The sequence below is a fragment of the Aplidium turbinatum genome, chromosome 2, assembly GCF_918807975.1.
Source record: "Aplidium turbinatum chromosome 2, kaAplTurb1.1, whole genome shotgun sequence".
Taxonomy (NCBI): Eukaryota; Metazoa; Chordata; class Ascidiacea; order Aplousobranchia; family Polyclinidae; genus Aplidium; species Aplidium turbinatum.
The window spans coordinates 39,822,333-39,838,060 of NC_137473.1; the positions used below are offsets into that span (position 1 = coordinate 39,822,333).

General features: G+C 38.0%; 2 protein-coding genes across 2 annotated transcripts; both read left to right on the forward strand.

The window, feature by feature from the left end:
• Window positions 1-5,102: 5,102 nt before the first annotated feature.
• LOC145787299 (F-box only protein 15-like) lies at window positions 5,103-7,415 on the forward strand. The gene has a single exon (XM_082599023.1). The coding sequence runs from the start codon at window positions 5,139-5,141 to the stop codon at window positions 6,513-6,515; it is 1,377 nt and encodes a 458-aa protein (XP_082455149.1). The 5' UTR covers window positions 5,103-5,138; the 3' UTR covers window positions 6,516-7,415.
• Window positions 7,416-7,420: 5 nt separating this feature from the next.
• On the forward strand, window positions 7,421-11,885 carry LOC145787309 (proteasome subunit beta type-6-like). The gene is made up of 6 exons (XM_082599032.1): window positions 7,421-7,549; window positions 7,756-7,823; window positions 8,065-8,196; window positions 8,926-9,055; window positions 9,651-9,795; window positions 11,375-11,885. The coding sequence occupies exons 1-6, from the start codon at window positions 7,490-7,492 to the stop codon at window positions 11,500-11,502; spliced, it is 663 nt and encodes a 220-aa protein (XP_082455158.1). The 5' UTR covers window positions 7,421-7,489; the 3' UTR covers window positions 11,503-11,885.
• Window positions 11,886-15,728: the final 3,843 nt, after the last annotated feature.

Here is a 15,728-nt window from a genome sequence, read left to right on the forward strand (position 1 = left end):
CTTGAATGATTTATTGATAAAGCTTTCACCAACGCAAACCTGGACTAACAACAAATAAAACAATAATAAATCAATAAAACAACAATACATATATTTTTCTGTTCAATATAACATTTTGTGTGAAAAGCATTGCCGGTTTAAGCAGCTTCACTCACGGAAGTCAGGATATAATTTTCTGACAAGCTGATACAATCTACAGACTTTACTAGGAATAGCACCTAAATGACCGGGCGCCACAGTGCTCCGCACCTAAATATCCAGACGCCACAGTGTGCGCGCCAATTAGACCAGCGCCTAAAAGACTTGCTCCCGATTTATTTGCAAGCAATCTGCTCCAGTATACTTCAGGGTCAGTTAATTCGGAATGGCCCGTTTCGGTGAGTCGGATTTGGTGAGTCCGATCCCTTAACGCCAACGAGGTATTTTTTCAATTTTTTTTTAAATTATTGGGTACCGTAGCCTAATTATCATTGCCGTTTTAGGGTTAGAGGTTTGGGGTTAGGGTTAGAGGTTAGGAACTCACCGAATCGGACTCATCGAATAGTAGCAGACCCAGTTAATTAAGCCATCAACCATTGCAGAGTCATTCTGTTGTAGAAAATCTTCTACAAACACGACTACACAATACTGTAGTGTGATTTTGTGCAAAATCTACATGCAAAAAATATGTCCAGTTGAGATATTAAATGTCCGCTGAAAGGGCCAGTCCGGTAGGACATGCTTGACCGCCGGAAAAAAGTACAAATTTTGAGGCCTGGTTTTGTGAAAAAGGTTTTTATAATGTAAAATATATTTGAATTATCATATAAAATCAACAGATAGCTTATTTAGAAAATGAATGACATGACGAATGACATAAACATGATCGCAAAGTAGGTGGATGACATAAGATATATATATACATATCAATTTTATGTGAGCAAACATTTTAATTTAATAGATCAAACATTTTTCTCCGAATTTCATTTTAATTTATTTTTCTTTCTCGAAATGCAAAAGAACGGATATTGTGGAATAAAATACAAAGTTCTCTAAATAAACAGAAAGCGTCGTTGGATTTTCAAAAAATTGCCGAATAGGGAACTCGCCGAAAAAGGCTGTCGCCGAATCAAACTCACCGAAATGGTCATTTTGTCAAAATCAAGCCACTCCAGCTGTGTGAAGATTGAATCTTCATGGCGTGATGTCTTGTGCTCTTTTGTCCGCTTGTGGCTGTCTTGTGACTTTATTTCTATATATTACTTCAATTTTCATGTTGCAGACAATTATGAAAAAAAAAACTGGTAAAAGTTTGTCACATAACTTGTTTAATGTATTTTTGTTGTCAAATCAACACTGACGCTTTCGGATCAGTGTTATTGCAGCAGATACTGCTAGTTAGCAATAATGACAGGTGGACACAGACGATTACTGATGTCAAAATTAATGTGCTTTATTATATATATGACATGTAATGGAGTTGTTCATACCAAGCATTTATTTCCTTTTTCTGATAAGCTATTTTATGACACAACAATAATAATGTAATAAAAACAACATCATGTTTTTTTGCATTCACTATGAAAAACATACAGTACACTGCGATCATATACAGGGTGATCAAGCCAAGTGTAGACAAATATTTCTTGAAATAACAGTACATCCAAACAGGAAAAAAATTACACATGTGAAGAAAAATGCAAAGAAAAGTATAAATAAACAAAATGTACTCTTATTTTTCATTCGTACTCCCTTTGCTTTCACCAAACGCCTTTGTCTGTTGTGCACTTGACTGCATGAGGCATGCAGCCACCAGTTCTTTGGACTGACGAAAAGTTATTCATCGTCCAGGCTGTGCATAATCACCAGAATGACCGTATTTATGCAAAAAATGAAGAAGATATCCCACTGAATAAAAGGCTGATGTTCCGGAGACAGAAACCAGCCCCTGGGATGGTTTGGGGTGGGGTAACTTCAATTGGTGAAGAAAATCCCCTCTTCTTCATTGAAGAGGGAGTAAAAATTAATCAACATGTTTATTTAAAAATGTTGAGGGAGAAATTGATTCTTTGGATCAATGCAACATTTGGAGAAGACGGAATAACTCTGCAACAAGATCTAGGTCCCACACAGCAAATCTTGTCCAGGACTGGTGTAAGGAGAATATGGAAGAGTTTTGGCCAAAGGAATTATGGCCTCCATCCTCTCCTGATTTAAACCCAATGGACTTCTCAATATGAAGTATCTTGGAGAGTGAAGCCTGTTTTTCAAATCATTCAAGTGTTACAGCTCTGAAGGCAAAATTGCGCACTTGTTGGGAAAAAATATCATCAGACACCACACGCGCCTTATGCAGTCAAGTGCACAACAGACTAAGGCGTTTGGTGAAGGCAAAGGGAGGATATATTGAAAAATATATAAGAGTACATTTTGTTTATTTATACTTTTCTTTATATGCAGTCTTCGAAATTAGCCTCGGCAATCGGCAATTGCCGAGGTGATTGCCGAGGCAGATGCATGAATGGCACATTAGCCTCGGCAATAAAAATGCCGAGGCCACACGAGCGCTTGTAAGGACCACAAGATTACAAAAATAACCCTAATTTTCTTAGACCACACCAGACTAGGAGGTTGATTCAATCTTACTATTGCTTGATGTTTTTATTTGGGTTACTTTCTACTTCGCCGGCGCTTAGACACGTGCCCAGCTGGGAGAATTGAATCTTTTATAGAAATATCACCTTATTTGCATTGATTCAACGCCAGTAGACGTCAAATTATTGTAAGCGTTTACTCCTTATCGCGCTTCGCCTTCCGTTATCTCGTCCAGCTGTATCAGAAACGATCGCGCCACTTTCACAACGAACCACACAACATCAACAGACGTCGAATACATGTAAGTAATAGGTTAACGCGTTAACCTTTAGAATGAGCTTTGTTAATTGCGGTTTGTGATAGATGTCTGGTTGCGTAACAACAACAGGTGTAATTTTATGCGCTGACAATGCTCATGTGAATTATAAAAAAAGTTTGCAACCTTATAAATACTGGCTTAATTGTTACGCAAAAGTTATTCTTTCATTGAATGCTTGTTCTTCACCAGTGTCATTGCCAATATAAATCATGGTAAAGATACAGTTAAAAAGTGGAATTTACCTGCTATAGGTTATGACATGGTTATGAAACAGAGGGGACAGAAGGAAAAGTTAGTGTAGTATTTCGCAAACTTTGTAAAGAATTTTATGACGGAAATCAATCGGAATTAGAAAAGCTACGGGGCCCAGTTAAAAAAGTAGTACAAAACTGGATAAATGGTACTTCGGCAGTAAAGAAAAGTAATGCTTCCGATCATATGACATCGCTCGTTCATGAACGGGCAGTGTTGCGTCTTCAAGCTTAAGCTTCATTGAGTAACTTTAAAGTAACAATTAAGCTTGAAGCTCAAGCTTAATTGTTACATCACAACAAATCAAACAATGCGGTCTTGATAGACTACTCTATTATATTTGTCGCTTCTCGTTTTACATGTTGTGGTAGCCTACAATTTTTTCGTAATAAACGTTCACAGCAATTGCCGAGGCAATTTCAACTTTTGCCGTTTGGCCTCGGCAACGTTTTTGCCGAAGTAAAGATATGCTAATTTCGAAGACTGTATATGTGTAAATTTTTTCCTGTTTGGATGTATTGTTATTTCAATAAATATTTGTCTACACTTGGCTTGATCACCCTGTATATGACACAACAAGCAGCTCGAAGCAACAAAGTGCCTTGTAATCATTGAGTCATCTGCTCCTATTATTTTGACAATTTTGACATGTCATTAATCTTCCTGAGACATAGCTGGGTAAAGTGGTGTCAAGTCGATATTCTTTCAAGCATCACACACACTGTCTCACCACTTGCTCATACATACAACAAATGTTTCTTACTGTCTTAAGTCACTGATTTTGCAGTGATTTAGTGCCTTGATTGATGTCAATGTATTTGATGAAATGCAAAAAATATGATGAAAACCCTTTGCTTGCTTGATAAGTTGATGATGTTGTCACTGTCAACTTGGTAACTCTGTATTTGCAAAGTTTTTGATATTACATTTCAAATTAAGCTTTCCTTTAAAAGCGTTCACTAAACCCTTCAGATGAAACAAGCAAGCTAGAATTTTTTGGAACCTAGTTTGTTATTGTCACGTACCGTATTGATGTAAAATTCTTGTTGCTGTGGATTATTTTTTGCTGCCACGTTGACTTGCTGCAGTAACGTTGTTAGCTCATTAGTTATAATAATACCAGTCTACAGAGGCAAAGAAATAGCAAGGTCAAGCGATATATATATGGTTTGGTATATTATACTATATTATATAGGATATATACATATTTTTGGGATATTCTGGTATTTTAAATCAATGGCATAAAAAGTATCTCAAATTTGGAAAAGTATTTTTTAATAAACTTCATTATATATCACTCAGTTTTATTAATTGCATATCTCTTTTCAAGTCCTCGTCTTTTGTTCTTATGCTATATAATAATATAAATTGTTTATTGATACATCATATGTGTAAATGGTACATTAGCCTATCTTTGTTTTAAGCAAATTGTTGAAAATAACTAGAGAAAACTGCTACTACTGGTTAACGAGTGTTGGGTTGTTTTGTCTAAACAAAATTATGTATTTTTTTTTCAACGTTGTTCAACATTCGAAATTGAGGTGGTATAATATAAGTTGTTATCAAGAAAAACTGAAAATGTTAAAATAAAAGAAAAAGGTTTAACAGCAGTAAACAAGAACTGGAGATGAAAACAAACCTTATGAGCAAAGCTGATTGCAAAGCCAACAGTTCCTTACTTATTAGAACTGCTGTCAAGCCATACCACAAAACATTGATTTGTGACTGACCCTTACGGTATCTTACAAAAAATAGCCCTAGTCAATTATGGTCACACATTGTATTTTCAACTTTTTTAATTTACTGTGTTATGTTTAGTTCGTTGCTGTTACAACAGCAATTATTTAGCGCATGTATTTCTAAGCTATTTGGAAGAAAATGCAATGAATTTACTTACCACTTTTACTGAATTTAATCCTGACCTTTTTTGGGATTTTTAGATGATGTTTGTTTAACATTCAGTTGTTAATCACAGATTTTTAGTTTAATCCAAATGAATAAAGGTAAAAGGTCTTTGAAATGTGCTAAGTTCTACAAAAAGTACAACACACAGAGTGGAACATCAAGCCATCGCTTCTTTAGTACAAAAAACAATATTAATGATTTACCAAATGAGATATTACTAAAAGTTGTTTCGTTCCTTGATGTAAACAGTCTGCTCTCTGCCACGTGTATTTGTAAAAGATGGAGGCGCCTATGTGAAGATAATGTGTTGTGGGAGTGTATTTTTCAACGATATTGGGACAGGGGTTCAAAGCTGTATACTGGTTTGCAGAATCTGTCAATCTCTGCTGATAAAAAACAAACAACAGTAAATTGGAAAAAAGAGTTTTTCGGTCAAAGCCATTCTAGAATTCAACAGATATTACTCAAGTTGAAAAGAAATACATACACTGGTGTTACTGACAATGTAAATGAACTGTTGTCAAAATATGACATTAAATTTCAGTTAGGTTTGATGAATATTCAAGGGGATTACACTTGCTTTGTTACTGGTCCAAGTCGCAGTAATAAAATTTCTACCATTCTCCAGTGGAATAGTTTAGGTGGCTTTCCCCATCTTCATACGATTCGAAAGATAAGTGTTTTTGCTTTGGCTCCTCTTGTTTTTGGAAAAGACAGGCTTCCAGTTTCCAATGGTCCAATACAGAAGAGTTTAATAAAAACTGAGGACTTTCTAAAAGATAATCGTGGTTCTTTGGTTGAAGTTGGAAAATATAAAAAGGTTAGTTTTAAAGTGTCTCAGTCAGGCTACATTATAGCAGTGTGGAATGACACCAGTGAAATTGCATTTGTTGCTACAACTCTTCATCACCATGAGCTTATATCGAAATGTTTTCTTTCAACTGCTCAAAAATCTTATTCTTCCCTTCATCAGCCAGTTTTTGATGACATTGATCCTTTTTATGGACTTCATGGTTATCAGTGTCATTTGAATGTTCACACTTTGACTAAGTCTTTATGGGAGCATAAATTTTCTTATTTGAATTCTTCAAAAGTTCCAGAAAATGGATTGATTTTGATGCGACCAGACACACTCGCATTAGGTCGATTTTCATACTCAGACACAAAATGGAAAACTGAATTATTTTCTGGTTCTATTGCTGACTTTGCTATAATAGACATTACATTGTGTGACAGCAATAATTCAGTGATGTGGGCTGGATCTTACCCAGTCAAAGCCCACACTGTGGCACCTAGTGATGTGTATTTCAAGGATCCAGGTCAATTGCATGTTTTTGAATGTCACTGTGAATCAGGATTACTAAGTATAACTTTTAGCAAAAACTCTTTTGAGGTCACACCACAAGTGCTTATAGGAGTTGCTATTTCAAAGATCAATAAATGGTTTGCAAAGACCTACAAATAATTTATAATTATTTTCTTATTGTCTGTTTACGTCCTGTAGTCTATTTGTTATGATATAAGGTTTTTTTGACTAAGGATATATTCCAAGTCCAACAAGGAAAATCTTATTTGGCTGATGTAATTACAAAGCAGCATAGAATTGCTTGTTTTTTTACTGACACAGTTTTGACATTTGTAAACCTTTACAATCTGTGAACATTTTGATGAGAAAAGTTTCTTTGCAGATCTTACGCAATTTTTTGATTCTTGGAGTATATATAATAGTAAAGTACCCTTATGTGCTGCCGCTTTTCCACATTTCTTTTTTTTTTTTGAAACTCTAAAAATTGTTCCAAAATGCTGACATATTTAGTTATTTACTTTGCATTCTAGAAACTGTTTATGAATAACAACGGTATCGCTGTTTCGACAAAAAGTGGTAACTCTGCCAACATACAATGCCTGCACAGTGCACAATGTAGTCAATGGTGCTTTTACAAGTTCACTTGTGTAAATGTTGCTGTTATTAAATGAAGCCTTTGCACTTCTTTGGTTGTGTTTGTCAAGTACCCCTACCGGTATATTTTTAGTATCAGAATGCTTTTAGTTTAAAAATTTACAGAGTACGGTATATTGCAGAAAGCTTAATGTGTTTCTATAATTCCCTGCTTTTGATGCTTAGCTTGTTGTGCTTTTGAGTTTAAATGGAAGAAGTTGCTTTTATTTCAAAAAAGCTATTTTTATTATATATATATATACTTTATTGTGCTTCTACAATTTTTTCCACAACTGTGTTATAATTATTTATATGCTTCGGTCAGTTGAAATCTGCAATGCACGTTTTTGTCATTGCATTTCGAACATTGCCCATAGAAACTTTTGAGTCGCACTTCAGCAAACCTTTTTTATGTTTGTTTTCGGATATTTAGGATTATTTGTAGCTTTTCAATAACACAACAAAAAGATTTACTGCCAGCGAAGCAGGCCATTTGACCAATGACGGATCTTGATTATCAAAGCAATTATGGGTTGGCAGATGGTGAAGTCAGTACTGGGGTAAGCGAATCTATCATCAAATACACAGTTACACAGGTCGTTCTTCGTATGTGTATTTTTCGTTATTGAATCGGTGATCTATCAAGTGCCAACTTTCGGAGTGTTCTTCGTGATGTTCCAATCTTGTCTAGTTGGCTCACCTAGTTTAAATGAAATCTAAAAATTTGTGGTTTTGTTTGGTATGTGATAGAAATAATGTTTGACAGACTTCCATCATGGCGGTGCAGTTCAACGGAGGAGTCGTGATTGGTGCCGACTCGAGAACTACATCCGGGTAACTTGAGATTTACTTACGATTCTATAATTCTCCGTTTCACTCGGTAGTATCTGAGCGTTGTGTAAAAGGAGGCATTGCTCGATATTTTTGTTCAGTTGTTTCAGTTCAGTTTATTTTAGGGAGAAAACGCGTTACAGATACCGTGCTGATCACTCTTTTTGTAAATCTTAAACTTATTCACCTGTAAGTAGCAACATAAAGTTGTTTTTTTTTGGCATGTTGTTTTGTTTTTTGTCAGATCTTACATTGCGAACCGAGTGACTGACAAACTGACTCCAATCCATGACCGGATCTTCTGCTGTCGATCTGGGTCTGCTGCTGATACACAAGCTATAGCCGATATAGTTGCTGCTAACATGGAATTGGATAGGTATCTTCAATGTTCATGCAAGGCTTTCTTGTACTTATTCAAATTCATTGTTAAATAACATTCCACATTGTACTATTTTGCGTTTTCAAAGAGTTCAGAATGCTGCCGCTCCGCTAATTACTTTAACACGTAAACGTGAGCATATCACTCCTATACTAAAATCCCTGCATTGACTTCCAGTATTGTATCGTATGCGCTTTAAAATATGTCTATTAATTTATAAAGTTTTCCATGGTTTTGCTCCGAACGATCTGGACACTTTGCTTGTTCATTATAAACCTGCCAGAACTTTGCGTTTTCAACATCAATTGCTCTTGTGCAACCCTTCATGTAAGACACAATATGGAAATCGCACCTTCCCAGTTGTTGCTGGAACTGTTTGCCTATTTGTGGAAAGGAAGCTGAAAATTTAAATGAATTCAAAGCTCGCTTGAAAACGTTCTATTTCAATGAACATTATGACTGAAAGTACCGTATCAATTATCACCATTGTCATGTACAGCGCCCAGGAGCATAGTTTGACTGTGGATGTGGCGCTATACAAATATTGTTATTATTATAATAATAATTATTATTATTACATTGTCGTGCTGCGGTACATAGCGTAGGCAAAATATTTAATTTCATGTTGTGTAGGTTTTTGATGGAAAATAATATAAGTTTAAACTTAGATTATCCAATTCTAACCTGTTGCAACACCAGTTATTTCGATTACATTTAACTTTTCAGCATTATGATGGGGGAATTACCTCCGGTCAAAAAGGCTGCTGCAGTCTTTCGACAGTATTGCTACGACTACAGGGATCAGCTTTCTGCCGGCATCATCGTTGCGGGGTGGGATGCCAAGGAAGGCGGCCAGGTATATTAGAAATCTTTTTCTCACTGAATTTTAGCTTATCTGGTTGCAAATTATTGTGTAAGGTAAAGGTGAGTCCCATAGTTGATCCAAGCATCCGGGATGAGAAGATAAGGTTCTCTTTATACTAAGCCTTCGGCACTAACGAGAGTAGGGTTGCCACCCATCCAATTTATTGCACCCTGGGTAGAGGTGAGTCGTGTTTTTCAGCAACCAGCTTAAGCCGGAGTCGAACCAGGATTGCATGATTGGAAAGCGAGCGTCTTATCCGCTGCTCCATCCCACCGCATTATTGTGTACTTGGCGTTATTGAGGTGGTGTTTACGAACACTACTCTTTCAGGAAATATAAGCATGGTTTTGAATACTTGTGGTTCAAAATAGAGGTCCAGTTATAAGTTGTTTTGCTATCAGTGGCAGAACGCTTGCACAGATGCAAAGTTTGTTTGGTATAACTATAAACTATATGGATGCCGCTGTTATTTCTGCATACGTCGATCGAATAGATGTTAGCTCAAAGGAAACCAATTATTGCACTGCCGATCCGTCGGCATATTGAATTTCAGTGTTCTTTTGTTTTAGTGAACATTATTTGTTAGGTGTTCTCGATTCCGCTGGGTGGCATGCTTGTCCGACAGCCTTTCTCCATAGGTGGTTCCGGTAGTACTTATATTTACGGCCATGTTGATGCGACCTACAAGGAAAATATGACCAAGGAAGAATGCTTGCAATTTTGTGCTGACGGTAAGCAACGTAGTGTATTCATTTCCAATATTATTTTGTATTTTTACACACGTTTTATTAGCACTACAAACTTGGTTACCAAGTATGTTAAATTTTGTAGGTCACTTTACGTGACGATGAAGTTGCGTGACGATGAAGTTGCGTGATTGCCTTTCTATATTGAAAGGGAATTATGTCAAGAATCTTAATATTTCCTGGAAATATAGAAACTGCACAGTGAGCTAGAGGAAGACCAACTTCATATCAAATAACCTTTTTGTAATTTAGAAAGTCTTCCAAAATTTTATTTATAACCTTCAAGCCTTAAAGCAGCCGGCGGCCATCGCGGCCATGCGGAATGGCCCGTTTCGGTGAGTCCGATTCGGTGAGTCCGATTCGGTGAGTCCGATTCGGTGAGTCCGATTTGGTGAGTCCGATTCGGTGAGTCTGATTCGGTGAGTCCGATCCCTTAACGGGGGATTTTTTCAATTTTTTTTTTAAATTATCGGGTACCGTAGCCTAATTATCATTGCCGTTTTAGGGTTAGGGGTTTGGAGTTAAGGTTAGGGGTTAGAGGTTAGGAACTCACCGAATCGGACTCACCGAATAGTAGCAGACCCGCGGCCATGGCCGCTAAGTAGTGCTTGAATGACCGCCTGTGCTACCTCCTCCGTCGGCCAAGTTTGGCCGCCGGTTTCTTCTAGCCAATTATTTAATTTCACAATAGAATGATCGTGGATTAACTGTCAAAAATATGTAGTATCAAAGAGTGACGCAGAATTAGGTCAGCGCATCATAGTCACTACTGTTGTATTGAATGTATCCAGCTGCGCTCACCAGCGCTGTAAGTCTTGTTTGCAATTCCCGATGTTTATTTTAACAAAGTGTTAATCCGAAGTGCTAATTTACATCGGCTGGCAATATTGTCGTTTTTATATCGATTCAATGTTGTCGGACATTGAATCGTTGTTAAAAAGGAGAACTAGGTTAGTTGACATCCGTGGGTAAAACACGTGTCTTCATAGTTGAGAACGCTGTGGGTTAGTGATTTCACACCCTCAATGGTGACATCATAACGAAATAACTGGTCAAGTTTTATGAAAGGCGGTATGCAGTTGAAGCAATTTACCGAGCTGCGAGCAGTGAAAACAATTTAGGGTCGTTAGATGGTCCCGCAATACCGGATTACAATCCCGATAAAGCATTTAATGCGTGGTACAACGATTCTATTGCAGGACGTCGTCCAGACTTCAACAACGCTAAGTGATCATTTTAACATTGTTGCAAGTTTAATGCTATTTACATTACTTGTGCTATCGTTATTGTATTTTGGCCTCCAAGCACGCAGATTTGGCCGCCGAGAAGGAGCTCTCGGTAGGCCACGATGGTCGATGGCTGCCGGAAAAAAACACGAGTTTTAAGGCCTGACTTTGTATCGTATATACAGTTATACACTGTGTAATGTGTATGTATAGACTATAGTGTATAATTTATATACGATACAAGGTTAGATAAAATTTGTATATTATACAGTATAAGAAGGTTACCGTACCTTTATATAATTGTTTGAAGGAAAGTTTTTGTTAACGTTCTTTTTCAGCCCTCGCTCTTGCAATTAACCGTGACGGATCGAGTGGTGGTGTGATCCGATTGGCTGCTATCGATGAGAGCGGGATAGAAAGAAGAGTCATATTAGGAAATGAGCTACCGAGGTTTTATGAAGGTTGAGTCCCTGTGCAGAAAGATGTTACATGGATTTATCTTCGCTCGGCCAGAGACAATAGAAAATGCGTTTTAGTGTTGCGTTCGGACTTTTCTGTCCATTGAGTAGGTCAATAAGACTCTCAGACCTCTGTTTTGATTGGCCAAAGCCAAGTATAAAAACAATCTAAGAATATTAATTTTTTTTCAAGTTTTAACATATTTGGTATACAAATATCTACACAGGCAATTTAACCATAGTTTTCCCTAAAAACATGCTTTAATTCTTTGAGGTCTCTTCGCTAAAATGGAAAATTTTGCTTGTGGAATGAACTCGCTCCCCAGTCCCCATTGGTCGTTCTTTAATTGCTTTGGTTTCATTTAATCAATAAAATGTTGGAATGCTTAAATCTTGTTTAGAAACTGAGTGACTTGAAAGATTAATTCAGTTGTAACACAGTTGATAATAACTTGATGCAAGTTCAGTTTACTGTAAAGCTGAGTATATAGGCTTTTTCTCTTTGCTAGGGTATGATTGTGTACGATTTAACGAGTCCGGTGTATTGAACTTAAAATGTATTTTACAATAATCAAGGTTACAAGCTCCTACAATAGAAATTAAGAAATGCTCATCCTGTCTACTCACTTTACTTCATTGTGACGTGTGCCAGAAAAGCGATATTTTCCCGTCGTGAGGTTTACCTTCAATTTGAGCACTCAACTCCCGCCTGTTCGAGAGTCGCTTCTTTTCTTTTTGAAAATCCTTTCGGCTAATATACGTTACGAGTAGGGCTACTTTTCAATTTCCGGTCTTATTGTCTTATTTTATAATGTAGTGCTTTTTTAACAGTAACATCACGGTGGGATTTATGAAAACGGAAACGTTACACAGTCAAGTCGCTTCTAAAATACAGATGTGGTGGGCTAAATTCCGTGAGAGCAGAATTTAGGTTTTGAATTTGTACAGTTGCAATGCATTTCACGTGAGTGGCAGTTGTGAACAGGAAGCGTGACCTAAGAGAATGTTTTGAATTTGCATAGTTGCAATGCATTTGCAATTCTCATAGGGTTTGGCCAAATGTTCTAATAGCCTAAGTGGAATTTGTCAGTGAGACACATTTATTGATTGAATCTTTATTCTCCGACTGAGAAAGCTTAATCCCAGTAGTTTTGCATAGCCTACTGGTAGAGGCTTATTTGGACCACTGACGCATGCCCGGTCACCGAGATTAACAAATTGAAGTTTCCCATTGTTGAAGTGTCGTTGCCTGAGAATTATTCATAATAATAATAATCGTGTTTTTATTTGCGCCCATTGCGATAACATACAGTACACTGCGATCACAGATGCGATACAACAGACAACAGGAAGTAGCGAAGTGACATATAGTCTTCGAGTTAGCTGCTCCCCTTATATTGGTTTGCCATTAAGTGTCTTTGCCGAGACACAGCCGCGTGCTCTGGAGCGGTGTCGAACCCACGTCCCTTCAAACGTCGCGCAGACGTTCTTACCATTCGGCTACGCAGCCGAAATTTCCGTCGATTAGATGCCGCTGAGTCACACCCCTAGAGTCGAACCAGCCCCACTTCATCTTGAAGTTTCTTCGTTCACAAAGTCACGCGCTAATGGTACATGTTACAAGTGGGCTATTTGAGATTAACACATCAGCATGGCTGAAAGGCAGGTGTAAAATGATTAGCTTAAATAAGGTTGTAAAGAGCAGAAAAAGCTAATGAGTAGGCTACCAGTGCGGAGGTTCCTTTCGATAAGGTCCGCTAAAAAGTGAAGAGTAGGCCTACCGGTAGCCTACGTATTTTTTACATTGCACTTCACAATGCTGTTGCTGACTAACACGCAATCCCGAACTTACGCGAGCAACAAGTCCTGTGTAAGGCTTTTTAAACACTGACGCAGATCCGGCGACTCACTAAATTTCTGCTTGCCCGAACCGCATTCCAATTTTCATTGAAAAATTCAATTGTGTAGGTAGAAGGTAGGCCTACTTATAACCAAAGGTGGGCAAAGTTACTTTCAAAAGTAACTGAGTTACAGTTACTTGACCAAAATAGTAACTGAGTTACCGATTTTAAAAAGTAACTAGTTACAGTTAGCCTACAAGTTACTTTCAGTTACTCACAAATCTGAACATAAAATTCTGCACCTGGGCAGCTCTGCATGCAAGTCCAGTTTAACCGCAATGTTTGATATACAGTAGCCTATAGCCTAGTGGTAGAGCCATCTATGCTAACATAACAGCACAAGTACAGAACCAACAATGTTTCATTCAAAAAAACTTACTCAGTAGCCTATAGGCCTATGTTTATTTCCTTAATACCAGCATTTCAAAGTGCTCGTCAGTCGTCACTTAGGCCTGCCCTTTTGGGCTTTAAAATGTCCTTGCCCAATCGTCGTCGTCGTGTGAGCTTCTGGAGCCGATAGTCTATCCTTTTACCACCCCAGATTTACGATGTTCCCGGACTGCACTGGAAGGCTATTGGAGAGCAGCCAGTCTTTGGTTTCATCACCAATGACACGCAGACCTTCCACTCCGTTAGGTGGCTTGAAGATGGTACAGTCATTGCTGATGTGGTCTGCAGTCTGTTCCTCGGCACCACATTCACAGGAGGAGGAAGAGGCCATTCCCCATTGGTGCATGGTTGAGCGGAAAAGCCCGACGTCAGCAGGCTACGGAGACGGTTGAGGCGCACCCATGCCTGTCTTGGTGATGTCAGACTGATGGGGCGTGTGTCGGCGTCGATTTTGAACGAGTAAAGTCTGGTGATGAACAAGTGCTGCAATGTACAGGGGCTCCGGACACTTTCTGAGAGTGGGGGGGTAATTAAAGCAGGGGCGGGAACGATTTTGTGACATCGACAGGGGCTTATAGATTAACGCATCACATATAGCCTACTTCTGGAAGGTCGCTTCCCAGACCCTGTTCACATTATTGAAAGCTTCAGTTTCTTATACAGCGTCTTAGGCTGGATGTTTCGCGCCGAAGGCGCAAAGTTTTTGCCTTTCAGGACAATTTAAAATCGAAAAATTCTTTCAACGAATCTGAAATCACGAGCAAAAGTTTTTAACACTTGCCACATTTTTTTGAGATTTTGAGACAATTTTGACTGGAAGAGGGGACGAACGGTAAATCCCTCTCTGTATTCTTCCTTGGCTCAAGTCTTCCAAATTTTGCACTTCAGACGTTAAAAGGTTAGATTTAAAAGGCCAAAAGCGTTAAGGTCAAAGCTATAATCTATAAAACTAAATTTACAATTACATGAATACAGCACGACAACCTGTGCCATAAAATCCACAGTGAAATGAAACGTTTCAGCATCTAGGGTTAGGCCTACATTCAACTATACATAGGCCTACAACAGAAAAAAGAAGAAGCTAAAATGCATTAACTTTTGCAAGAACTGAAAATAAGGAGACATCTTGATCGATACTACAGGAAGGCCTACCATCTGCGCCGTATAAAAAATAACGCTAAACAAAAATGCCATAGCACCCAGGTAATGCCTTGTGCCGAAATCTCACAAAAACTACAAAGAAATAACATTATAAACGAACACCTTAACTCAAACAAAACACTGTGTGCACTCTGCCTCTATCTATGCAGAACAGTCAGAAGTCGTCAAAGACTTTAAATCTTTGTGCATTGTTAAAAAAAATTTCTTTGCAGATTTCATCTACACTTAATGGGCATGGTACATGGCAATGAAATTGAGTCTTGAAGCAGTCATTGTGCTTAGGAGCAATGTTTTTAAGTGGCGTAGCGATCTAAGCGATCTTTCAGCTTCTGCAGAAGAAGGGCCATTGACCAATAGCAATTTTACAAGTTTTTCCACACTGGCATAAAACCTATTGTTTCGAACATCGCACACATACTTGATCGGCCCAAATTTCTGATGGAAGTGGCTTAAATCTTGGCCCAAAATTTTCACGTCGAAGCCATATCGTTCCAACGCTGTAACAGCACTGTCGTTGACTGTGCCAGATACTAAAACTTCAAGCATTTGGTGAGTTTTAATTTCTTGTCCATTGAAGCGGTGGGTGAGGACATGCACTATGCTGTCAATAGATGCATAGAACTGCCTTCTGCAATGAGAAGCGAGGCCATGGGAAGCACTTTGCTCACAACACTTTCTTGAAATTTGGACTTTACCTAAGCCTAAGCTATCTACTTGCTGCTGAAATTCCTTGTATAACTGCATAAATTGTTCTTCATTTCTAAGACTCTGGTAATTAACTT